The sequence below is a fragment of the Eretmochelys imbricata genome, chromosome 3 (assembly GCF_965152235.1).
Source record: "Eretmochelys imbricata isolate rEreImb1 chromosome 3, rEreImb1.hap1, whole genome shotgun sequence".
Taxonomy (NCBI): Eukaryota; Metazoa; Chordata; order Testudines; family Cheloniidae; genus Eretmochelys; species Eretmochelys imbricata.
The window spans coordinates 84,677,977-84,704,123 of NC_135574.1; the positions used below are offsets into that span (position 1 = coordinate 84,677,977).

A 26,147-nucleotide genomic window follows, 5' to 3' on the forward strand; every position below is an offset into this window, starting at 1 on the left:
GTGGCAGGGGAGAAACACCAAGGCTCAGAGCAGATGGGAAAGTAAAGGAAGTTAAAGAATGGAAAAGGAAGGGGAAGTACCAAAGCAAGGGAGACTGTGTGTCTTTTATTTAATACAAAGTTTAATGGCAATACATTACATAAAAATACTAAATTCTCTCTTAACCCCTCTCAGATGGGTAGTATTGGATGGGCTAGAGTTTTTGAAATGTTCACATAAACCATGCACTCCTTCACTATGTTTCTGGTAAAGAGAGGGGGAAATGACTTCTCTGGGAAGTTTAAAATATATTGCTTGGGCCTACTGAGCCTGCCAGTTGGGCTTCTGAGGGAAACCTGGAGGGGCCAGTTGAGTGATTTGAGCTTGTTAGCCATTGGAAGGGGGACTGATTTGAGTGAAGAATGCATGTGGAGGAGGCGCTGGCATGCATATACCAGGGGCAGGTGTAGTATCTGACAATACATTACACCTTTTTAAAAATTGACTAGATTTCCCATTGACTGTCCCTTTTAAGTAACTGTTGGTTGGAAGAGAACAATCTGCCACAACTGTCATGGGAGTGTTTGTTTTTAAAGTAATAAAAGGTGCTAGTCTAAGCACAATCATTTAAGGAAAATGTATCACTTGGCCATCCCTGAGAAAGTAACTTATTTGGATCAGTGATTTTTTTCAGCAGCATCTCTTGGTGTTCACTGTACTAGAGCTGCTCCCAGTGAATTTTCAGGGCCAGAGAAGGGGAATGCTCTCTGCTAACCTTTAGGAAGGCTGGGGTCAATCCACAGCCATGTGTGGAGAACTGTTAGCCACTTTAGACGAACACTTAGAAAATATCTCTCATCTGTTTCTAATAAAGTCTATCTACGTAACTTATGGAAGATGCATGTACAAAACAATTTCAATGCCGGATCTCTTTTTAGTTTTCCGAAACAATGCATGATAACATTCAGCTTTTGAGATATTGCTTAGAAACATTTTGATAACAGGGCCTCGGTTTGCAAGTTCAGTAACTTTTGTCAGCTGCTCCAATGTCCTTTTCACTAATACGGTTCAGTGGGATGATTACATGTCATCAATTCCTTTATGCTATTTCCATCTTGTGTTCACCCAGCTTAGTGTGTAACAGCTACTTGCATTGAAGGCTTCCTTTTTCAGAAACATCTGTGGTTTCAATAAGTCTTTGTAAGTGTGAAAAAGCCTGAAATCCTTCAGTTCTAATTCTTTGAGAAGACTGTACCAATATCGGACCACCGTGCTGTCATTGCCACTGACCTCAAATCCAGGCCAATGAATGTGGACTTCAAAGACCAGTTGTCCTATCTGTTCAACAATGTCTTCCAGAATCAGGTTTTCCAAAATTTTCCACTCAGCACTTTCCATATCTGCCTTGAGGACATCAATCTGAAACAAAAAGCTAATTACTTTATGAAAAAGACAGACTTTGCAATTGCTGTTGATAACCATCTGACGTGCCATGCTTTTCAATTTCATTCAATTTTACTTAATTACTCTTGAGTATGGCTGTTTTTGTTTAGCAATCCCAGCACCTCCTGTGGATAATTGAACCAGTTTTTGAAGTTTCATAATTGCTTGTTCATAGCTTCCCCTCCCCAACTCCCCACGCTCTCAACTCCCTGTTTTAAATGCTTTGTAGTTTGAGGCTTCTAATGAGGGTACTAATGTGGTCATTAAACTGCTATATTTTATTATTCCTTTACAAATCCTCCACATGTCTCAAAGTTAGAGGGGTGAGAAACACACATTTATATGCAAAGATATTGGATCATACTTTTCTTTAACTTTGGCTGTGCCTGGGCTGAAGGAAGTGGTATTTGTCCATTACTTTCTTTACTATTACAAAATCCACTAAGCCCAACAAGTTATGTTTGTTTGTACAGCAATAACACTGAGGGTCCCAATCAGGACTATTATGTTAGGACACTCACTCCCTCCCTTCCTCCCTGCCCCAAAGACCTTCCAATCTAAGTATATGAGGACAAAACAGCTGCATACAACAGACAAGGGCAGCAGAGAGTAACAGTGAAATTGTTTTTGGTCCTACAGCCGAGGGCATTCTGCGCCAAAAAATTAAAAATTCTGTGCACAATAGTTAAAGATTCTGCGAATTTTATTTGTCAAATAAATGTGTAGGCTCCAGCATGGCATTAGGGAGCACAGGCCACTGGCTGAACAGAGGTGGGAGATCACACTGCAACTCCGCCCCCAAGACACAAACTCAGCGGTGAGGCTGCACCCAACCCTGACACGGTGCAAGGACTGGGCCTGCCCCAGAAACACCCCAGGGCCCTGCCCCTCTGTGCCAGGTTCACAAGATGTGGGCAGGCAGGCTCAGCCTGTCAGGATCCAAGTGTGGAGGGGCTTAGTGTGGGAGGATCCAGGTGTGGGTTGAGAGAGTTCCGTGTGGGGCAATTTGGATACACAGGGATTTGTTGGTGGGGTTCTGGGTGCAATGGTAATGGGACTCTGCAGGGGGATCCAGGTGAAAGTGGTTGGAACTCAGTGGGGTGGGTGTCTGGGTGTGGACAGAACTCGGTGGGGGATCTGGGTGTTTCAGGGTATGGGGGTCCAGATGCTGGGGGAGTGGGGCTCAGTGTCCTTTTACCTCCTGTTTTTGCCTAGATATTGCAGCTTATGAGGCATGACAATGCTACTGCAATGCTTATTATAGGGGAAAATGAGATGAGTGAAACGTAGTGTTTCATATGCGTATGCATTTTCTTGTTTGTGGGCTTAATGTCAGTCAGATAATATTGTCTCAATTTTTGTGATTTAACTTTTATGTAAATTTCTGTTACACGGCTATGACAGAACAGAAGTGTACAGCTGAAATGCACACAAGCTGACCATTTGGGGAGTGCTTGGTATGCAGCTCTTTGGCTGTGGTAGATGAAACCCTGTTTTGACTTGTGTTTTGCTGTGACCCATTCAGAACTCACAAGCCATGCCCAGTTGGTCTGAGTTCTTGGAGGGGAGATCTCCAAGGAACATTGAAGTGCTGTAGGAAGCGGTGTTTGTGATTCATTTGGTGGTGCTATTTCCTTTCAATCAGTCCCAGCATGCTCGTGGAGGCGTGCCTTCTAGTGGAAGAGGCTTAAAACCAGGGCCTTGACCACTTGTGGCTATTAAGATCCCACAACCCATTTTGTAAGTGTAGGACTCCACCACAGCACTGAACTTAAAGTGAGTAACAGGGCTTAATTTGTGCTGGGGCTTGCCAGGGCTGAGTCCCAGCACCTCTTTTGTTACAAATTAAGCACTGCCCCCACTCCCCTCTCTCTGAAATGGGTTGGGCTTGTTTTGAAAGGAAGTGCTGCTTTTTTCTACCTACCTGGGAGTAGGACAGGGAGTTCAGAAAGGCATGACTAGAACTTGCTGGGTAAGCAAACTGGAGACAATTGAATGCTACTCTGAAGAACTGGCTTCTACCCCTGCCTCTGCCATGGAATTTCCTATGTGAAGCTAGGCAGGCTACTTACACCAAACTTTCCACAGGTGGTCATTAATTGTATAATCCTCATTTTCAAGGTGCTTGACTTGAGGCACTGGCATCTGACTTGCAGCTGAAACTAAGGGGAGTGGGAACTGTGCTTTGAATATATGAAGTGCTATATAATGTTACTTATAAAAAAAAAATCAGGCCCTAGGTGTACCAAATTCAGCACCCAAAATCATTGGATACTTTTGACCTTAATCTTTGTAGCTCAGTTTCCAATTTGCAAAATTGGGATATAATACTCCTTCACCTCACAGTGGTGTTGTGAAAATGAATTTAAAAAACATCTGTGAAGCACTCAGCTACTTTAGTGCTAAGCACCATAGAAAAGCCTATGAGGAAACTAATAATTATGTCTCCAGAGCAAGGTTTGAATAGTGTACAGTAAATAAAGCTTACAGCCACACACTGAACAATGAGGAGAAAATAAAATATTGACTAGCTGCTCATTGTCAGTATTGTCCATCCTGTGCTCTGAATGAGGCAGAGGGTCCTGTGGGAAAAAATAGTGTGTAATCATGTAATTAAAGACTATATCATAATGCATAAGCACAAGGGGGCCAAATTAAGGGTGCACAGGTATCCTCAACTCTGGCACTTCCTAACTTTCAGTGCTTGATTTTGCTACCTTTAATGTAGCTTTTTGTCTTTAATAGTTTATATATCAGTTTACTTGTGAATCATTTTAGACTCTATTGTGTTGACAAGCACTATAAATATAAATTGTATTTCCTTAACTCATTATGACATTTAAGGTGAAAAGTAGTTAAGGGATGAACCCAGTAGTTCCTCTTTATAAATTCAAATAGCTGCTGCTTTTCCAAAATACCTTTAAAAAATTGGACCTTGCTGTATTTTTGTAGCTAATTTACAGTCTAAACAAGTATGATCATTACATGACTACACTGCAATGCCTTAGGCACCACTGGCTTTATCTTCATGGGACTGCTGTAATTTTCAAAAATGGAGACATTATCTAGTTTGAAAACTTTTCAGAAAAATTGCTGCTTGGCTTCATTCTCTCATTTCCCCACTATTCTTGCCCCATAATGATATAGTTTGAGGTCATTCTGTCATAATCTATTTACAGTTATTGTCTAAAAAATATTAATAGCCCTAATAATAATAGCTGCATTGGCTGAACAGCAGGCACCCTGCACATTCTATCCCACTTTCATAAAACTGACTTGAAATGTGGCTATTAACTCATTTTATCCTGCAGAAAAGTTGGTTGCCAAGCCACAATAATGACTTTATTAAACACATACTGGAAGGAGCAGAAAAGAAATATGATGCTAGCAGAGATGTGATACATACCCAAGCCAGAATTTCTTAGTTTAACGTTCTACTAGTCAGTGTTCTTCACTGCTCAGGCAAAGACAGAAACACATACACATATCTGTTCACTTAGCACCTGCTCATGTGCAACTCCGATTGCCCTACTTGCTGTTATGTACCAAGGGCTAAATCCATGAAGGTACTTAGGCATTGTAACACTCAGCAATGCAACACTTAATCCCTAGGCATCCTGCCACCAAGATTGGCATCCAGACTTCTTGTACAATGCATGGTGAGAGATAGGCAGCTAAGAAAGGGATTCTCGGAAGCCAGCAAGTTGAGCAGGGAACTGCTTAAACTAGCCAGGAGTGAAATGTAGAGGAAAGAGGCCACATACCTTCTCCTACTGTTTGGCACCTAAGCAGTCAGACTTGTGCTCTGGCAGACTAAATCTAGATGTGAAATCTCACCAAAAAACAAGCAAGCATGACCCCAGAATACCCAATAGTCTGGGGATTAGGGCATTCACCTAGAAGAGGGGAGTCACAAATTCAAATCCCTGCTCTGCCTGATTTGGAGCAGGGACTCCCAGGTGGGAGGCTGAGCTTGGCAGACTCTTGGTCTAATTTTCTTTTGAAATTGTGTGAGCATGTGTGAGAGAGAGAGAGAAGTTTGAATGAAAGTACACAGATTACTAATGGAAATAAGCCTCTCTGTGGACTATCTCCTAGGATTAAAGATATATTTTGAAAAACCTACTGGAAGCCAAACACCTTCTGACAGATTTCTTCTCTGAGGATCCGGATGTCAATATACAATGATTCCAGCATAGTGCCGCCTAGCAGAGAATTTCTGATTTTGAGATTTGAGTCCTTTGAGGGAGTTAACCCACAAAATAAGCTTTGAAAATGTTAGTATTTGCCCTGGGTGCCAGCTGTTAGAGCTCTGTTCATATGCCTTAGCTCTGTGTGGGAAATCTAGTCATCCACGCTATGGGAGATAATTTTGATCTGTGTAACTGATAGCTTCTGTGACTTGTGGCTGGGTGGACTGTAGAGGCTTAGGGGCCAGATCTCTGTTTTCAAGCTATTTCCTTTCAGTACTGAATTATACAGTCAATGCCAAAGCTGCCACATATTGACTTGCTGAAGAAAAACACTGACACTGGAAAAAATTATTCAAGTGCTGGATTACAAAAAAGCCACTTGAAAACAAAGTATGGGGAGCTGCAGAGGAAAGATTTTTAACTCCATCTCAGATTCTTAACAACGTCAAAGAGCTGCCACTGTTGTTCACTGAGAACACTATTTCATGCACGGAAGCCCCTGCTTAATGGTGGAAGTATAGCTCATTCACTTTCACACTGTCAGGACTTGGTTATGTCAGTCTTTGGAGTTTCCCCCATACAATGTTGCTTCTGAGAGGGCGCTTTAGCTGCAGTCAGGTTGTGATCTCTGACAGGATACTGTGTGGTCCCTGAAACCGCTAAGAGGCTTCCTTTTTTAAATGAAACCTGCCACAGCTGATTCAAGTATTAAAAAATGATGCTAAGAAATTAAATAACAGGAAGTAAATAATAGCCTTGAACAAAATGGTCTCAGGGTTAGATTGTAAGCTTCTGTGGGCATGGAGTGCATCTCCTCTGTGCTCTAAAGCACATATTTCTCAATATCCGGTCCATGGACCAGTGCCAGCCCCTGAGATCTCCCTGACAAAGTTTAGGAAGGCAGCAAGCCAGTCCCTGGCATCAAAAAAGATTGAGAAACATTGCTCTAAATTACTGTGTTGTTTATAATACACCATAAATAATTAAAAAGCTTAAAGGGACACCAACTTAAACATCATGCCATTGTCTAGATATATTTTATCTACAACTGTTCCAAGTAACACCAGAGATTAGACTGAGAAATTAAAGATAAATTGGATTAATCACATATGTAGATATTATAAATGCCAAGTTTGTATGTTTTCTAAATATTTTACCCTTCTGAAGATGTACCACCCTCTTGTGTCCTCCTGCCCACACCCTTAAGAATACGTGGAAGTCACACAGATGCAGACTGTTGGGTTCCAAATAGCCGTGACTATTAACGCTCAGCAGTTATGCTGCTCTGGCAAGGTTCTGGTAGCTACAGCAAAAAGGGACAGGGAGGCCCACCAGAGGGTGCATAAACTATTTAAAGGGATACTACACAATTTCTATAAAGTACAAACAGTATTCTACCAGTCAGGGAAAAATGGGCCCTTTCCTCACACCACTAGAGCATATGTACTAACTGAAGAAAGTATGTGAGGAGAGGATTTTAGGTGTCTAATGTTTCACACATGATACACTGGCTCAATTACTGTTTTAAAGCTAATGACTTGCTGTGACCTTGTGTCATTTCCCACTACACAAGCAAGAGTTCAGTTTGCCTTGAAAATCTTAGAAATAGCAGAGTTATCAGGGATTTAGGATGTTTGGTACCCTCTGAGTACCATTTAGAGCTCCTTGGAGAGAAGAGTCAATTGAGAGTGGATTGCTGGAGGAAGCAATTACTCACCACGTGGCACCAGCAGCCCCAAAAGAGAGAAATGGCAAATTCATTGCAAGTTAGTCAGCCACCATCCCTTTGTTTCCAAAGGATCAGTTTTTCAATGTGGAATGAAGAGGGGAATAGGATATTTTATTGCTAGTTCAAAGCTATGTGGAAGTGCTCATGATCAAACATCCCTGCAGCTTCACATTAAGAATTCATCCAAAAAGTCGATTATAAGACTGATCTGTGCCTGACCTCCAAAGCCATGATTAACAAATTATAATTTTCATATCAAGTGCATGATGAGACAAGCTCAGTCTTCTGTTGTATCTGTCTTTTGTTACCCCACCCTTAGTTTAAGATGCCCTCAGTAGATAAGAATTTAGACACTACTATATGAATGCAATCCACATTTTGGCAGTAGCTTTCTTGGGAAAAAGCTGTATTATGTTTTTTAAATTTTTTCTTTCTTTCTTCTGTGACTTGCTGTCCTCTTTTCTGCAGTCTTTCCGTATGTTTTCCCTCTTTCTCCTTCTTTCTATTCATCCCCTTTCAACTTGATTTCTGTCCTCTTCACCAACAGCCTATTGCTTAGCTCCCTATTATTTCCTTGCCCTGCATCCTTGTCTCTCTCCTACCCTGGGTTGTAATTGATGGCAGATGGAACAGTGGTCATCCTTAAGAGCAAAGTGCAGATGCAGCAGTGCAGGACCTCCTTTCCTGCTATCTCTTCAATCCAAAGAGAATGGATGTCATCTCTGAACAGTGAGAGGAGGACGAGGCTCTGCTGTGCAGTTGCATGCATACTCCTGGGGCCCTGACCAGGATGGTGAGGGTGCAGGGCTTGGGTGAAAAGATAAAGTGCCCCTACCCAGGCCTGTGTTTCTTACTCAACTTGGATCAGAACTAAAGTTCCTTTTTGTCCTCCAGATGATGGCATTGTATAGATAGCTTCATATCCAAATAATTCATTCTTGGTTCCCAGCTGCTGTTGGCTAATCATACTGCTGCAGGGGCCAGAACAGTGTTTTTCCATCCACAGCTGAGCAGGAGGCTGTCACCCTTTCTGTCAATTGTAGGCCTCCCTACCATCATCCATGCCTTTTTCACCTCACAGTTAGAGTCCTGAAAAGTGTTCTGCATGGGATTACACCTTAAATCAACTTGGAAACTGCAGGTGGTGCAGAAAATAGCAGCTGGCTTGCTAAGCAGTGTATCTCCCTGTGAGCATAAAGTACCTGTGCTCTGGAATCAGTATTGGCTGCTAGGGCGTGACCACTTCTCCCCGTGTGCCACACTCCTACAGCTGGGATCAGTGGAGGTGCTCCTGAGGGAGAACCTTTACTTACTGTCGTCTTGTTCTGTGTTTGTTCTAGAATGATGTGCTCCTGGTCCGTGACAGGGCTCCTATGTGCTATGGTAATACAAATGATAAATAATAATTATACAAAAGAAGAAGCTGCTGACACAGTATTCTCCAGGAGACAGCCCTGACATTGGAATCCTCTCTTTCCTTTGGTCCAAAGTAGCCCAAATGTGGTGACATTTAGGGGATGTTGTAAAGCTGGTCTATCTGGGCAGGCTTTTGGAAAAGGTTGAGAGGCAGAAGGTGCCTATTTATGTGGGGAAAGAGTATGGTTTTGTGGGGGCTGAGGTGGGGAATTACAGATTTATTGGCTTTATTTCTGCAGAGAAAGGCTGTGGGTTTGCTACTGCTGGCAGTGACCTGTACATTAGATGCTTTCTGAAGGGCTAAAGGAGTAATATTTTATGGTCAACATATCGGAATAAAAAAATACATAAAATGGCTTTGACTTAAAATTTTGAACATCATGTGTTGGGTCAAGACAGCTTCCAGAAAGCAGGGCTGAGACATAAAGATAAAACAAAGCCCCTGGGGTGTAATAAATCAGTCCAGTTAAATTGCATTAGAGTCTTTTCATTTGACAGGAAATGACTTGTTTAAAATTACTGGGATGTTCCCTGCCCACCCAAAAAGCTGCCCAAATCCTGCTAAACTGAATACGACCGATCTCATTGGCTTCTAAAGCTCAGTGTACTCTTTTTTGCTTGGCATGTAATGTATCACATCTCTTGCTCTGAGCACCTTCCCATTCACCATTGCTGATACTATTGAACTCACATTAAATCCTGTTCTCATTTTAGCCTCTTTCTTGCAAGAAAAGTGTGGTAATTAAAGCTTTTGGCCCTGGTCACTGCTTTTGAGATTATTCTGAGCTAATGGACCATTCATTTATAACTAAATTAGAGTAATTCCTAAAATTAAGCTACCCCAGAGGAAGCAAGGTGTGAAAATGTTGGATTGGCTCAGTTGATGTTTTACATAATGTTCAACCAGTGACTTTTTTATACTTGCAGTCAGTGTCATTAACCAATACTAGCAAACCTCTGCTCTGAAACAGAAGACACCATTTGCACTGTCTGCTGGTGTTGAGTGTTTTTTCCAACCTGCAAAGCTTATCTATGTTAAACAGAAAAGGATCAAAATATCACCTATTCGGGGCCTTGCTGGTCCTTCAAACTGTTGCTTCAGGGGGTAGAGGAATTCTCTTGAAAAGGAGTTTTAGAAGCCTAAATCCTACATTATGTACTGGAGAATGAAGGCAAGCCTCTGAATAACCTAGGGGTTAGGGTATCTACCTAGGCTATGGAAGAACCCCTACGCAGCCAGATCTGAAGGGATTTGAACCTCTCTCTCCCCCACATCCCACCAGAGTGCCCTAGCCAGCAGGCTATAGTATCAATCTCTTGGTTGGGCATGCTCTCTGGCCCAATGAATAGTTACCAAGTAGCACAGCTTCAACAAGAGAGATGGAGAAAGCCCCACCACACAGTACCCATTAGGCTGGTGGTTAGCACTCACCTGGAATGTGGGACACCTGGGTTAAAGTCCCTGCTTCAAATCAGGCAGCGCAGGACCTGAAAACAGCTTTCCTATATCCCAAGAGAGTATCCTAACCACGGGGCTATTGGCTATAATGGGGTCTCATGCTGTCTCTTCCTCCATGAGAAAGCTTAGGTGCAAAGGGAGGGTTCACAGCTGAGAATCCCAAGTATGGGTGGCAAGTGAAGCAGCCCCCGGAGGGGCTAGCTCCTTCTTCTGCACTTGGCCCTGCCCACACTCCATCCCTGCTTTCCCCCAGTCCCTGCCCCCTAGGCCACCCCGCTGCTGCTCTTCACGACCCACCTCACCCCACCCGCTTGCCTCCTCACCCCCTGCTCCCCACAAGACACACCCCCTGGCTCGCTGCATCCCTCCGCACCCCTCGGCCCACCGTTCGTCTCCCCACCCCACCCCCTGGCCGGCCGCTCATCTCCTCACGCCCCCACCAGAGCCCCCCCCAATGCAAGACCCTCTCTGCCACTGCTGGCTTGCTGCTTGCCTCTTCACTCCTGGGGGGCAGACGCTGGGGCCAGGGATGAGGGATTTGGGGTAAGGAAGAGCGCTCTGGGGTGGGGCTGGGGATGAGAGGTTTGGGGTGTAGGAAGGGGCTGAGGGGGGCTGGGGGTGTGGACTCTGGAGTGGGGCTGGGGACTAGGGGCTTGGGGTGCACAAAGGGGCTCAGGGCTAGGGCAGAGGGTTGGGGTGTGGGTGGGGGGGATGCAGGCTCCGGGAGAGCATTTGGGTATGGGGGGACACCGAGCTGGGACAGATGGAGGATTGGGTGCACGAGGGGGTGTGGGGTCCCAGTGGCATTTACCGCGGCTCCCAGAAAGTGGCCACCAGGTCCCTGCGGCCCCTCTCCCCCCAGCCACATGGGCAGCCAGGGAGACTGGGTGTTGCCCTTGTGACGGCAGGCGCCACCCCCGCAGCTCGCATTGGTCATAGTTCCCGGCCAATGGGAGCCTCGAAGCCGGTACTCGGGGTGAGGGGCGCCATGCGCCTTGGTGGCCACTTCCAGGAGACACGTGGAGCCAGGGCAGGCAGGGAGCCTGCCTTAGCCCTGGGCCCTGGCTGTACTGCTGCCACCCGGACTTTTAACAGCCCAATCGGCAGTGCCGCCCAGAGCCTCCAGGGTCCCTTTTCAACTGGGCATTCTGGTTGAACACTAGATGCCTGGCAACCCTATGACCACCGCTCACCTCCTCACTTCCCCACACCCCCCACACACACACCCCACTGGCTCATCATGTCCCTCCTGACTCCTCTACCCCCGCAGGGGGTCAGGGAACAGGATGTGGCGAACAGCAGGGACCTTTGGGGAGGGGATTCAGTGGAGGAGAGGAAGAAGACTTATCAGGCGGTGGGGAGCAGAAGGAGTAGAGCAGGAGTAGGAGTACTCCTCTATCAGAAGGAGTAGAGCAGGGAGGGGAAGAGTCAAGGCCACCATGGCCCAGGGGTCCGGCAGGGTTTGCCAGCAGCTGCGCCAGGGGAGGCTTAGCCATCCCTGGGCTCTTATACCCATAGCTCATGATCCCGAACAGAGAGAGGCAGCTTCCTACGTCCTGTCAGATCTGGACCCTCAACCCTGCCCTTTCCACAGCATTTTGCTCCTGGCTAGCTTCGGTGGGTTCTGTGAATTCCTTTCTCAGGCCCCTGACTCTCCCCATACCCTGCAACCTCAGGCCTGTGAATTCCAGTGGATGGGAAGGTACTAGGGTTTAGGCATTGACTTTAGCCTTTACTCGCTAACTTAATCTAATGAGAGAACATTCTATTGTCTGACCTCTGAGCAGGAAAAAAATCCTCTCGTTTTTGCTTTTTTGATGTTATCTCCCAGACACTGCTGGATGCTTCTAGGAACGGATGTTTATTCAAGAAAATAAATGCTGTTCACTGGAGCTTCAGTTCTCTTCATTAAAGAGGAACAAACATTTGTATCTTGTTTATGCTGCTGCAGTATTATGCAAGGGTATAAAAGTGGGTTGTTAACAGAACTCACCTCATGCTAACAGACTGACCTCATACTTGGTAAGGCAACTCCCATCTTTTCATGTATTTATACCTGCTCCTGTATTTTCCACTCCATGCATCTGATGAAATGGGTTCTAGCCCACAAAAGCTTATGCCCAAATAAATTTGTTAGTCTCTAAAGTGCCACAAGGACTCCTCATTGTTTTTGCTGATACAGACTAACATGGCTACCACTCTGAGAACTGAAGAGGATGAAGGTCATGTTCTCTCTTACTAGACATGGAAGTTAATGGCTGCCACTGCTTTAGAGAGACAAGGTGGGTGAGGTATAATAAATGCTATTACTTCACTGACCTGGTCCCTCTAATATCCTGAGACCAACACAGCTACAACACTTCAAAAAATCCATTAGAAAGTAATAAAACACCTTAGAGAAGAGCATTTGCGGTAGGCTATTTTCAGAATAAAGCAAATAGTTAAAAACAAAACAAAAAACATTTCACTGAAGAGTATTTAAAGCTCTTCTTGTGTTTGCTAAACCAACAGTAAACCATAGGAACCTGATGCTGAATGCAATGTAAATTATATTAAGGAAAATATATCACTGCATACCTAGGGTCTCTCTACGCATCCTTTGGTATATGACCAAATTCAGTCAAATTCCCTCTCATCTTCAAAATGAGCTCTTTGCTAGTTGTTGAAATAGCCTCAACCCTTATATCTCCAGCAGCCTGGGAGGCTCCATCTCCCTGCAAGCCAGCTCTTCAAATGTTGTCGTCTCTATAAAAGTGATTCACTGAAAGTGAGAAGCTCCTAAAGGTATTAAATTAATCCAGTGGATGTGAGGTGTGTGTGGACATTAATGTAACAATTGCTATATATGCGAAAGAAAATCTGCAGCCTCTTGGACATCAGTTGTCATTCAATTATGCACCACACCGTGGCTGTGTGAACTTCACGTTGCCTACAGAGAGAGAACTCTGATTCTCTTGTTCCTAAAACATAGGCCATCATCTCTTAAAGGGACTCTCCTTCAGTTATTAGCAGAATGGGGTCTATGATGTAGCTCAGCAGTTCTCATTTCATCCAGTGGAGGATCTGGTGCACATACATGCTAGGCCGCTCAATACAGTACTTTAAAAAAAAATTCCCTTTGTGAGACTGTTAATTTCATTCCACTTGCTATCTGACTTGCTTATGTACTTCCAGGCTGCCCATTCCTTCCTATGTGGTCCCAGTGTTCATTTGCAATGGCAGCAGAAGTACGGCAGCATGTACAATGTACACTTGAGGCACACAACAAAGACTCTCTTGAAGAATCTTTCCCTCTTCTGCTCTTCTCCCACGAAGACTGTAATATTGCATTGGGAGAGAGAAAGGCCGTTTGTGGGGCTAATCTGTACATTTTTAGACCCAGTCTTCCTTTGAGTAAAATGATTTGGATACTTTGAGGTGACATCAGAATCAAATGGTAACAGCAGAAAGAGCTCCAACTGCTATGATTTAAGTGTACAGACCAACAATAGTCAAACTCCAAATGGAAAGACTTCAAGCTATAGAAGGGGGATGTGCTGTAGGCTCTTTGGCAACAATTTGAAAAACTTGCTAACGAAGAATTAAGGGGTACAGCCATGTTTGCAGAATCTCCTGTTCTTTCCCTCCCCATGCTGGATTCGTGAACCTTTATAAAGAATTTGTCAGTCAGTCACTGGACAGAAGGAGAGCAACTGGGGTAGAGAGGTAGATATATTTATTTGGAAAATCTGTTTTAATTTTACTAATGTACTGAATAGAGAAATTCAACACCTTTTCCCCTTCAATTAACTGGTGTTAAATGCCCACAACATACATACCACTGGTTCTCCAGCAAAACTAGGGAAGACCAGACTTTATATTCCTGATATTTCTAAGATAAAAACATGCACTAAAAACCGTACAAAATAAACATTATTTTAGTCCTTTTTTATACACCATACACTTTATAATGCACTATAATGCACTTTTATAATGCACTTTTATACACCATACACTTTTTATGCACTATAAGTTGGGTAGAAAGCTGGCTAGATTGTCGGACTCAACGGGTAGTGATCAATGGCTCCATGTCTAGTTGGCAGCCGGTATCAAGTGGAGTGCCCCAAGGGTCGGTCCTGGGGCCGGTTTTGTTCAATATCTTCATAAATGATCTGGAGGATGGTGTGGATTGCACTCTCAGCAAATTTGCGGATGATACTAAACTGGGAGGAGTGGTAGATACACCGGAGGGCAGGGATAGGATACAGAAGGACCTAGACAAATTGGAGGATTGGGCCAAAAGAAATCTGATGAGGTTCAATAAGGATAAGTGCAAGGTCCTGCACTTAGGATGGAAGAATCCAATGCACCGCTACAGACTATGGACCGAATGGCTAGGCAGCAGTTCTGCGGAAAAGGACCTAGGGTGACAGTGGACTGAGAAGCTGGATATGAGTCAGCAGTGTGCCCTTGTTGCCAAGAAGGCCAATGGCATTTTAGGATGTATAAGTAGGGGCATAGCGAGCAGATCGAGGGACGTGATCGTTCCCCTCTATTCGACATTGGTGAGGCCTCATCTGGAGTACTGTGTCCAGTTTTGGGCCCCACACTACAAGAAGGATGTGGATAAATTGGAGAGAGTCCAGCGAAGGGCAACAAAAATGATTAGGGGTCTAGAACACATGACTTATGAGGAGAGGCTGAGGGAGCTGGGATTGTTTAGCCTGCAGAAGAGAAGAATGAGGGGGGATTTGATAGCTGCTTTCAACTACCTGAAAGGGGGTTCCAAAGAGGATGGCTCTAGACTGTTCTCAATGGTAGCAGATAACAGAACGAGGAGTAATGGTCTCAAGTTGCAGTGGGGGAGGTTTAGATTGGATATTAGGAAAAACTTTTTCACTAAGAGGGTGGTGAAACACTGGAATGCGTTACCTAGGGAGGTGGTAGAATCTCCTTCCTTAGAGGTTTTTAAGGTCAGGCTTGACAAAGCCCTGGCTGGGATGATTTAACTGGGAATTGGTCCTGCTTCGAGCAGGGGGTTGGACTAGATGACCTTCAGGGGTCCCTTCCAACCCTGATATTCTATGATTCTATATAACATATAGAGGCAAAAAAGGGCATACACCAATTTTAAAAAAAAATCTTCTACTAGTCACCTTTAAAACTGGTGCCCACATTTTCCCCATTGCAAAGACATTTCGCATTTTTGTGTTCTTGTGGAGCACACAGGTTTTGGCTGCGAAACCTCTGACCTATATTACTATGGCTATTAACAAAGATGCTGACTGAATGCAAGATAGCTGCATACTAAACAATGCTTCCAGTTTGTTTCCTGGTAGGTGCACTATTGTTGATAGCACCATAAGTATCCAACCAGGCAAATAAACAGAATGGAGTTTAAAAAGAAGCAGAGAAAGACAAAAGAGGCTGAGAGAAACTCCTTTAGAGAAACATTTGGAAGGGACAAGTGAGAGAAGGGAAACATTGGTCAGTTCATGAGCCTTTCATTTCAAGGGCCATGAGCAGTAAAAGTGGGTTTGATGATATCACATTAGAGCCAGGTATGCACAAAACACTGTACAAAGCAGCAGTCTCTGTTAAAGATGAGTTCCGCAGCAGGATTCTAGGGGTGCTGCCGGTCAGCATGGTGATGGCTTGGTAAAACTGTATTGGGGAAGCGGGGCTTGCACAGCATCCATCTGACTCTAGCTGCTGCCTTGATTTCATGACTGCTAAATTTATTAATTCGTTTAAAAAAGCATCAATACTTTGTAGTTTACTGATGGTAAAAGGCTGTATATGTTCAAACTGCAACTGGAAACATCTGCACCAATCTGATTTCCACTGAATTTGCAGTAAATGGAGTAATACCAGCTAGTTGATGCAAAAGCATATGGGAAGCTCACACATGGAAACAGTTAGTGCTCAAAATGCATCCTGGTGTAATTTACAAGAAGCCAGTGGAGTTACAGCAAGGATGAACTTGGCCCAACATGCACAAGAATAACCTCAGAGGAATTGAATGTGTGTCATAGGCAATAAGTCTAGCATGAATGCATAAATCAAATTATAGAGCTGGAGACAAATGCTTATTGTTGAACCACACACACTCTACTACTTTGGGATTATTGCTTTAATGTGGTGACTTTAAAAAAACATTAGCTTTACATTTTCTAGTTGGCTTGCCATAATATAGTTTTCACTGGTGATCTCCATTTCAGCAACAGCCAGCATGAAAATCAGATGTGAGAAACAGGTCTGCAAGAACTGCAGTAGTTCACAATGCAGAATATAGCTGGAGTACAGTTAGTGTCTCCAGAGAACATTCAGACAGGAACTGATAACCAAACATTCTTCTTTGAGTGATGGTCCCTATATGGATTCCAGATGTGGATGTGCATGCATACCATGCACCAGGAGGTTTTTAAAGCAGTGTCTGTTGACCTGCACGTGCATCCCCTCATGCTCACAGCCGAGGTATAATAAACCATGTGGGTCAACACCTTTTGAGTTCCCTCTGACTGCCACATGGCTGGAATCGGAACCCCTGTTCCTTCATGCTCTTAACTCTGCTAAGCGAGTGATTTCCCGTCTGTTTTTTCTTGTTTGTAGTTGTCATTCATAGTGTTATATAGCTGTAGTTACTAGTAGATAGTTAGTGTCGTTTATTGCCACATTTGGGGGAGACACCCCCCTCTTCCAGGGACTATGCCCTGAGTTCATGGCTTCAAGAACTGTGCCTCTTGCCCTGGCCCATTTTCGGTGAGTGATGAGCACGAGCGCTGCCTGTATCGCCTCAGTGAGGCCCACATTGCCCCCTGCTGCCCTATTTGTAAGTCATTCCTGCCTCTGGAAGTTCTTGATCGAGGATGCCATGCATCCATGGAGGCATTCAGTGATAAGACTGACGAGTCCTAGCACTCTCTTAGAGACTCCCATGCCACACTCAGGTCTCTCAGTTTCTATACCTCAGCCCTATGATACAGACAGCAAAAGCAGCGATACTGGCCTTGACCGCAGGCCTCCGTCTGGCTTACTATCACTGCCGGCAGGAGGCACCACGTCAACGGCAGCAATCCCAGAGACAACACTATCTCGCCTCTGCCATGACCACCTCCTTGCCCCTCTCCCACCAACCATCAAAGCAACAGTTTTGGTATACTTGTCGAGAACCCAGACCCCCCACCATCCCTCCCACAGTGCCACATACTGTCTTTGGGGGCCATCTTGCCCTATTCGCTTCCACTGGGGCAAGATCACCACGGACAGTTGGGTACTAGAGATCATCAACCATGGATACTCCATAGAATTCCTGTTGTTTTTGCATCATTGCTTCCCCGCTCCCAACTGTCCCTCGGGGACTCCTCCCATCAGGGCCTCCTCCAACAAGAAGCTGATGCTCTTCTCCTCAAGGGCACCATAGAGACCGTCCCATCTAGCTACAAGGGGCTCCCCTTACTTCCTTATCCCAAAGAAGGGCAGAGGGCGCTGCCCCATTTTAAACCTTTGAGTGTTCACACCTTTAGCCGGAAATTCAAATTCCATAGGGTGACACTCGCATTGATTATCCTCTCGCTCTCCCAAGGAGCCTGGTTTGCGGCTCTCAACATAAAAGATGCCTGTTTGCACATCAATACTCACCCAGCCCATCGAAAGTTTCTCCAGTTGTGAGTTTGACACAACTATTACCAATTCCAAATCCTGCCTTTTGACATGCAATGTCTCCATGTGTATTTACCAGTCTTTGCCATCATAACAGTACAGATGCAAAGTCTCGGCTACTCTCTGCTCTCCTACCTGGATGACTGGCTCCTAGTTGTGCTCTCCTGCCAATGCCTCCTCTCCACCATCCTCACTGTCTGCGCTCTTCTCACCTCTCTTGGGATCTGTATTAATGAGGACAAGTCAGTGCTCATACCTACCCAACAATCGGCTTCATTGGGGTGTGACTTGACTCCAATGCAGCACGGGCTTTCCTTCCAGCAGACCACTTCACCACCAGCACAAACCAAATTGCAAGCCTGTGCTGCAACCCTGTACCACCATTCCGCTGCTGTCTCTCTCTTCGCAGACATATGACAGCGTGTACCTCAGTGACACCACAGGCCCGCCTTCACATGCATTGCCTCCAGCTCTGGCTCCTCTCTGTCTACAGACCACTTTGTGACTGCCTGCACAGCAAAGTCCTGATCCCCTGGCAAGTACTGACATCCTTCACATCATGGACTGATCCTTCCCAGGTCCTGGTTGGTACTCCCTTCAAACCTCCTATGCCACAACCTGTGCTCACAATGGATGCCTCCCTCGTGGCTTGGGGAGCTTACCTAGACTACCATATAGCACAGGGCATCTGGACACTCAGGAAGCTAGGTTGCATATAAATATCCTGGAACTGAGGGCAGTCCATTTCACCTGCCAGGCGTTTCTTCCCCTCCTACGGGCCAAGCACATCTAATTACTCTCCAACAACATTGCAGCAGTGCTTTACCTCAACAAACAGGGTGGTGCCAAGTCTCCCTACCTCTGTTCAGAGTCCATTCACCTTTGGAACTGGTGCATCAAACATCAAGTCACACTCCTGGCCATGTACCTCCCGGGCACCCAAAACTCCCTGGCAGACACACTCAGCAAGACACTCTACTTGAACCACAAATGGGAGCTGCACAACACGTGCCTCTTCCACAAGTGGAGCACCCACGCTGGGACCTCTTCACCACTCACAAGAACCTCAAACTTCCATTTTATTGCTCCAGAGGAGCCGTGGGGGACGACTCTCAGGACGATACCCTTCTCCTCCCTGGACAGACTCTCTCCGCTATCCCTTGCTCCCCTTCAACTTCAAGTACTGTGCATGATTTGCCGGGATCAAGTGATGGTAATCCTCATACCCCCATTTTGGTTCTGTCAGTTTTGGTTCACTGATCTCCTAAACCTCTCCACCTGCACACCACTCCACCTCTGCACACTACCGGATTTCCTCATGCAAGACCAGGGCCAACTTCGGCATACCAATCCCGGCCCTCTTCACCTCACAGTTTCATTTTTGGATGGAGCTCAGGCATAGACAGAGCATGCTACACCCCCATGTGACGTATCCATACCCAAAGCAGGGGGGCATCCACCAGAGCCTGCTACCAGGTGAAATGGAGGCACTTCACTTCCTGGACTCACCGCCACCAATACCCGCTGTCTACGATATCCATATCTATCGTCCTCTATTACCTTCTTGAACTTAAGACTTTGGGCCTATCCCTCAGCTCCATATGGGTCCATCTAGCAGCGCTCAGTGCCTTTCTCTCCCAGTGGATGGTCTTTTCATGTTCGCACACCCTACCACTGTACACTTCCTAAAAGATTTGTTCAATATCTTCCTGCCTGTATGCAAACCCACATCCTTGTGGGACCTTAATCTCATTCTCTCTGCTCTCACAAAACTGCCCTTCAAGCCCCTGGCCATGTCCTCCCTTTCTCATCTTTCCATGAAAGTAATCTTCTTAATAGCCATTAACTCAGCAGTCATGATGGCTGACCCTCCCCTTACATCATCTTCCACAAAGATGAAGCTTCCTTTTGTCTCCATTCCTTCTTAAGTTGGAGTTGGAGTTCCACCTAGATCAGTGTATCCACCTCCCAATTTTCTGCCCCAAACCACATACCTCCCATGCAAACAGGGTCCTCCACTTTCTGGATATCCAACGTGCATCAGTGTTCTACCTCCACTGAACCCATGTTTTCCATGCATCACCAAGACTCTTTGTATTGATTGCTAACTGTTGTAAGCACCAAGCCCTCTCCTCACAGTGTATTTCCAAATGGGTCTCTAGGTGCATTTGCGAATGCTACACACTCAACAATGTAACACCACCTGATGTTGTCACGGCACACTCTACTTGAGCGCAAGTGGCCACATCGGGCTCCTTCACCAATGTCTCCGTACACATCTTCACATCTCACTACGCCATCACCCACACGGCGGCTGTGAATGAAGTTGTGGGCCATGCTGTACTACAGACAGCACTTCCAAGCACATCCTTACACCCACCTCCATTCTGGTCACTGCTCACTACTCATCTATGTTTGGAATCTGTATAGGGACCATCACATGAAGAAGAAGAGGAGGTTAGTTGCCTGTAACTGGCGGTTCTTCGAGATGTGCAGTTCTTATTCGGATTCCAATACCCACCCTCCATCCGCTCTGCTGCGGACTTGACTATTCAGTGGACTATTCAGCCCAGATACAGTAACTCCATGGGGTTCAAGTGCCAGGGCCTCCTAGCTAATACTCTGGTTCCCCAACCATCTTTCCCTCTGCAGTAGCTTCAGCCCCTGTGGTTCTAAACACCCCAGAGACAGGTGCTCAAGCCACTATTACCCTTCCCCAACTCAAATCAGCCCCAGGTGCCCTTCCTATTCTCTCTGCATCAGCTCCAGCACTCTGACTGAATAATGCACCTAGCCAGATTCTCCAGATTCTCCAAGTTACAATATTAAATATGCCCCGTTTCTTCACCCTTTCTTCATAGGTCATGGTTTTTCTAAACCTTTTATCATTTTGTTGCTCTTCTCTGGACTCTCTCCAATTTATCCACATCTTTCCTAAGTGTGGCACCCAGAACTGGACAGCGTACTTTAGCGAATGCCTCACCAGTGCCAAGCAGAGTGGGACAGCTACTGCACATGTCTTATGTATAACACTCCTATTAATACACTCCAGAATGATATTTGACTTTTTTGCAACTGAATCACACTGTTGGCTCATATTCAGTTTGTGATCCACTATAACCCTCTGATCCTTTTCAGCAATACTACCCCTTAGCCAGTTATTCCCCATTTTGTAATTGTGCATTTGATTTTTCTTTCCTAATGTAATACTTTACACTTGCCTTTATTGAATTTCATCTTGTGGATTTCAGACCATTTCTCTAATTTGTCAGGGTTGTTTTGGATTATAATCCTGTCCTCCAAAATGCTTGCAACCCCTCTCAATTTGGTGTTATTTGCAAATTGTATAAGCATACTCTCCACTATATTAGCCAAGTCATTAATGAAAATATTGACTCAGGACTGACCCCTGTGGAACCTCACGGGATACACTCTCCCAGTGACAGCAAATCACTGAATACTCTTTGAATACGGTGGTTCAACTAGTTGTGCACCCACACTGTAGTAATTTAATCTAGATCACATTTCCCATGAGAATGTCATGTGGGACTGTGACAAAAGCTTTACTAAAATCAAGATTTATCACATGTACTGCTTCCTTCTATCCACTAGGCCAGTAACCTAGTCAATGAAGGAAATTAGGTTGGTTTGGCATGATTTGTTCTTGACAAATCTATGCTGGCTGTTCCCTACAAGTCCTTACGAAGTGCTTATTTAGTAATTTGTTCCGGTATCTTTCCAGGTGTCGAAGGTAGACTGACTGGTTTAGAATTCCCAAGGTCCTCTTTGTTCACCTTTTTAAAGACAGGTACTATGTTTCCCTCTCTCCAGTCCTCTGGTACCTCACCTGTCCTCCATGAGGTCTCAAACACAATTACTAATGGTTCCAAGATTGCTTCAGCTAGTTCCTTAAGTACCCTAGGATGAATCTAATCAGGCCCTGTTGAGTTGAATACATCCAACTTGTCTAAATATTCTTTAATCTGGTCTTTCTCTATTTTGGCTTGTGTTCCTTCCTCCTTGTTGTTAATATTAATTGTGTTGTGTATCTAGTCACCATTAATCTTTTCAGTGATAATTGAAGTAAAATAGGCATTAAACACCGCAACCTTCTTGACGTCATCCGTTGTTAGTTCTCCTTCCCTGCTAAGCAGCGGACCTACATTTTCCTTCATCTTTCTATTGCTCCTAATATATTTATAGTCCCTCTCTAGGTGTCATTTATTTTGTGCCTTAGTCTGTCTGATTTTGTCCCTACATGCTTGTGTTTTTCTTTTGTACTCCTGCTTAGCAATTCATCCATATTTCAACTTTTTGTAGGATTCATTTTTGACTTTCAGATCATTAAAGAGCTCCTGATAAAGCCATATTGGCCCCTTACTATTATTCCTATCTTTCCTTTGCATCAGGATAGTTTGCAGTTGTGCATTTAATACTGTCTCCTTCAGAAATTGCCAACTCTCCCACTTATCCCTTAGATTTTTCTCCTACACATTCTCTGAGCGTGTTAATGTCTGCTTTTTAAAAGTCCATTGTCCTTATTCTGCTGCTCTCACTCTTTTCTTTCCTTTCCTTAGAACCATGAAATCTATCATTTCATGGTCACTTTCACCCAAACTGCCTTCCACCTTCAGATTCGCATGTGGTCAGAATCGAGTTTAAAATGGCCAGTTACTTCCTCCACTGTCTGAATCAAAACGCTGTCCCCATTACATTCCAAGAAACTATTGGAAATAATATTAGAAAAGTAATATGGAAAAACACATTTGTCTGGATAAAGTCCCCCATTACAACCAAGTCTTATGTTTTGGATATTTCCGTTATTTGTTCTAGAAATGCCTCATCCATCTCCTCTTTCTGATTTGGGGATCTATAGTAGACTCCTACCATGACATCACCCCTTTTATCTTTACCCAGAGACTTTCAGTTGGTCTGCCTCTCACCTTCTGGACCTCAGAACAGGTATATATATTCTTGATGTATAATGCAACAGCTCCTCCCTTTTTTCCCTGCCTGTTCTTCCTGAACAAGCTTTAGCCTCTATACTAATATTCCAGTCATGAGTTATCCCACCAAGTCTCTGTAATGCCAATTAAGTCATAGTTTAGCTTATGTACTAACACTTCCAGTACTTCCTGTTTATATTCCCCACACTCCTTGCAAGTGGTCATTGTGTGTAATGATCAAAGGTCAAAGATTCAAAATGCATTCCTTGCTCTCTGACATCAAAGAAAAAGCCCACACGGTTAAAGACACTGTCATCTTGCTTTCTGTGTAAAGGAGCTATAAATATGGATTCAAGAAATGATCCATCCTCTGTTTGGACTCTTACAGAAAAGTTTACCAGATGCAAAGCTGAGATCCCCAGAGATCTCTGGGTACCCTGAAACGACTTTTGGGAGACCGGCAGTTTATTACATCATTGCCACCGTTTGGAATTACAAACTATGACTCATCTGTACATATATTTTACTGACTTTTAATCTATCAATAACTCTGTTTTTGAGGAATCACTGAATCACTGAACCAAGGGAAGCCTCCTCAGCTGAGGCTTGAATTGGGGCATAGCGCATGGTAAATGTGTGAATGGAGCCTCAGGTTGCCACTCTACAGCTCTCCTAGAGCGAAATTCCTTGCAGGGAACCCAGTGAGGTGCTTGATGTCTGGGAGAATGAGCCCTGACAGACTCAGGAGGAGGGGCTTCTGAAAGCTCTGGCAGAAGAGAATGCAGGTGATTTCAAGAGTCTCTGGAAAGATACTGCCTCTCCTTTCATCCTCTTGGCAATAGAGCCAAATAACCTCAGAGATCTCCTAAAGGAGTGTTTCTCAACCTTTTCGATACCAGAGTCCAGCTTGCTGCCTTCCTCAACTGTGTCAGGGAGATCTCAGGGACTGGCACCGGCCCACAGATTGGTCGTTGAGAAACATTGTTCTAAAGGGCTTTGTCCTGTCCAGGTAGATAGAGCTCTATGTGCATGTAGGGAGTGGAGTTTCCTGTCCTCCCTATTACTGTGAGGTTTCAGGTAAAATACAGGCAGGGGAGCCGTCTGCAACAGGTGAAAGTCAGAAGGAACCTTGGGGATGAATTTGGGGTGCATTCTCAGGGATACTTTGTCTCTGTGAAAGATCATATAAGGCAGGTCTGCCATAAGGGCCCTGAACTCACCCACCCTCCTGGCTGAGGTGACAGCCGTGAGGAAGCCCACCTCCATCAATAAGTGTAAGAGGAAGCAGGAGTCCAAGGGTACTAAGGATACTGGGATACTGGGTTCATAAATACCAATAGCACCATGTTCATATCCTGAGCAGGCGTAGATCTTGATACTGGCTGGAACATTCTGATAATGCCTGTTAAGAACTTTACTGCTGTGGGGTGCGTGAAAACTGATCAGTTTTCCACTGTAGGAAGAAAGGCATTAATAGCTGCTAAATACCCACATCATGAACTGATGGATAGGCCTGGTGCCTTCAAGGACAGTAGATAATCCAGGATAAGAGGAATCCTGGACTCCTACAGAGGCAAAGGATGCTTCTGGCACCACAGGGAGAACTGTTTCCATTTGGCAGCATAGCACTTTCTCATAGAGGGTTTTCTGCTATTGTGAAGGATGGATTGAACTTTCTGTGAGCAAGATCTCTCAAAGTGCATTGCCCATCCAAAAAAAACAGGCTGCCAGATGGAGGGATGCCAGGCTGGGATGGTTGGTCATGCCTCCATTCCGTGACAGTAGATCTGGAAATGGCTGTAGGTGAATGCACAGGAAAGGAGACATCTGCAGAGCTAAGATGAACCAGAACTGTTGCTGCCAACGTGGTCCTATTAAGATCACTATTTCCTTGTCCAGCTTTATCTTCCAAAGGATACAAGATAGCAGGGTGATGGGACAGAAGGTGTGCTTCAACAGGTTTGACCACTGGACTAGGAAGGCATCCCTTCTGGAGTTGTACCCCTGAGCAGCTTGTGAGCAATAGGCCAGGCACTTCCTGTTTCCCTGGGTTGCAAAGAGGATCCAAGATGGGAATCCCCACGGATGAAAAATCTATTAGACCAGCACTCAAAGAAGAATGGCAGGAGAGCCACAAAAGACAGGTATGAGGCCTATGTCTGTACAATGCGCCAGCAAGTGAGAAGAACAACTCTGATACAGTTGCAGGCAAAAGCGTCAGTTTTTGTGGTCTACATTTAAAAATGCTGGTTACCACTAACCTGGGCATGTGGCAAAAATTTACTGAGCTCCCACCACTGGCAGCCAATGCTTGAATGAAATAATAATTCAATTACTCTCATCACCCAGTGAGCATCTTTTCTCTATTTCCTTTTCCCAACATTGTTGATTAGAGGAGTAGTTGGGTTTAAACTGATGGTCTCATTGATGTTCAGTCTCCTACTGTTGCCAGAGTCTTTCCACAAAGCCAAAATCCACTGTTGATGATTATCATATAAATATACAAATATTTATGAATGTTACTAACAGCAGCTGGTGGCATCATGGCTAGAATCTGACAGAAAGAGCAATTCCTGGTAAACGAGAACATATGTTTACAGACTAATACCTCGATAACCAGCAGTGATGAGTGTGTGCAGAAAATTTACTTTACCAAAACCACATTTAAATGTCTTTTTAAATTCTGCCCAAGTGGCGTTGTGTCTCACTGCAAATTATCCTCACCCATTAAACATCCATAGTTTTGTGAGCTTGTGGCTAACTCCTAACAGTAATACTTAACACTCATATTATATTTTAAAAGCACTACAGACAGGGACCCAGATCCAAAAAGATACTTAGGCCCCTAAACTCCAGAGTTTAAGTACCTAAGTCTCTGGTTTTACGCTCCACAGCAATACACAAAACCCCATCTTGGCAGCCACCTAACCCTCTAGGCACCTAAACTCACTTGCACCTAAATCTTCAGAGTAAAAGTTCCCTAGACACCTAAGTTTCTGCCTCTGGGCATGCATGCTGTTGCCTCACTCTAGGTGTACTGGTGCCTAAGCCCTAGTGCAATCTACGAACTGGGGAAGAAAAACGGAAGAGCTCCTATCTTGCCTGTTGAGCCCATCCATGAGGTGTGTTCTGAGCCCATTTACTGGACTGAGCCCCATTCAAAATCAGCTGGAGGAGGAGGTGGAAGTAAAACCACCCACATTATAACTTTAGCCCAATGAGTAGAGCACTCACCCAGGAGACCCAGGTTCAATTCCCCTCTCTGCCTCAGAGGAGAAAGGGAACAGGGCTTTCCCACATCTCTCAGGACAATGTTCTAACTGCTAGGCTATGGAATATTC

At 44.8% G+C, this 26,147-nt stretch overlaps 1 protein-coding gene across 1 annotated transcript in view; it reads right to left on the reverse strand.

Moving 5' to 3' along the window:
- Positions 1-1,083: 1,083 nt before the first annotated feature.
- METTL24 (methyltransferase like 24) overlaps positions 1,084-26,147 on the reverse strand; it is an 86,225-nt gene continuing 61,161 nt past the window's right edge. Inside the window, exon 5 of the mRNA XM_077811704.1 lies at positions 1,084-1,398. Coding sequence (XP_077667830.1) covers positions 1,084-1,398 — 315 coding nt within the window. The remainder of the gene's footprint in view (positions 1,399-26,147) is intronic.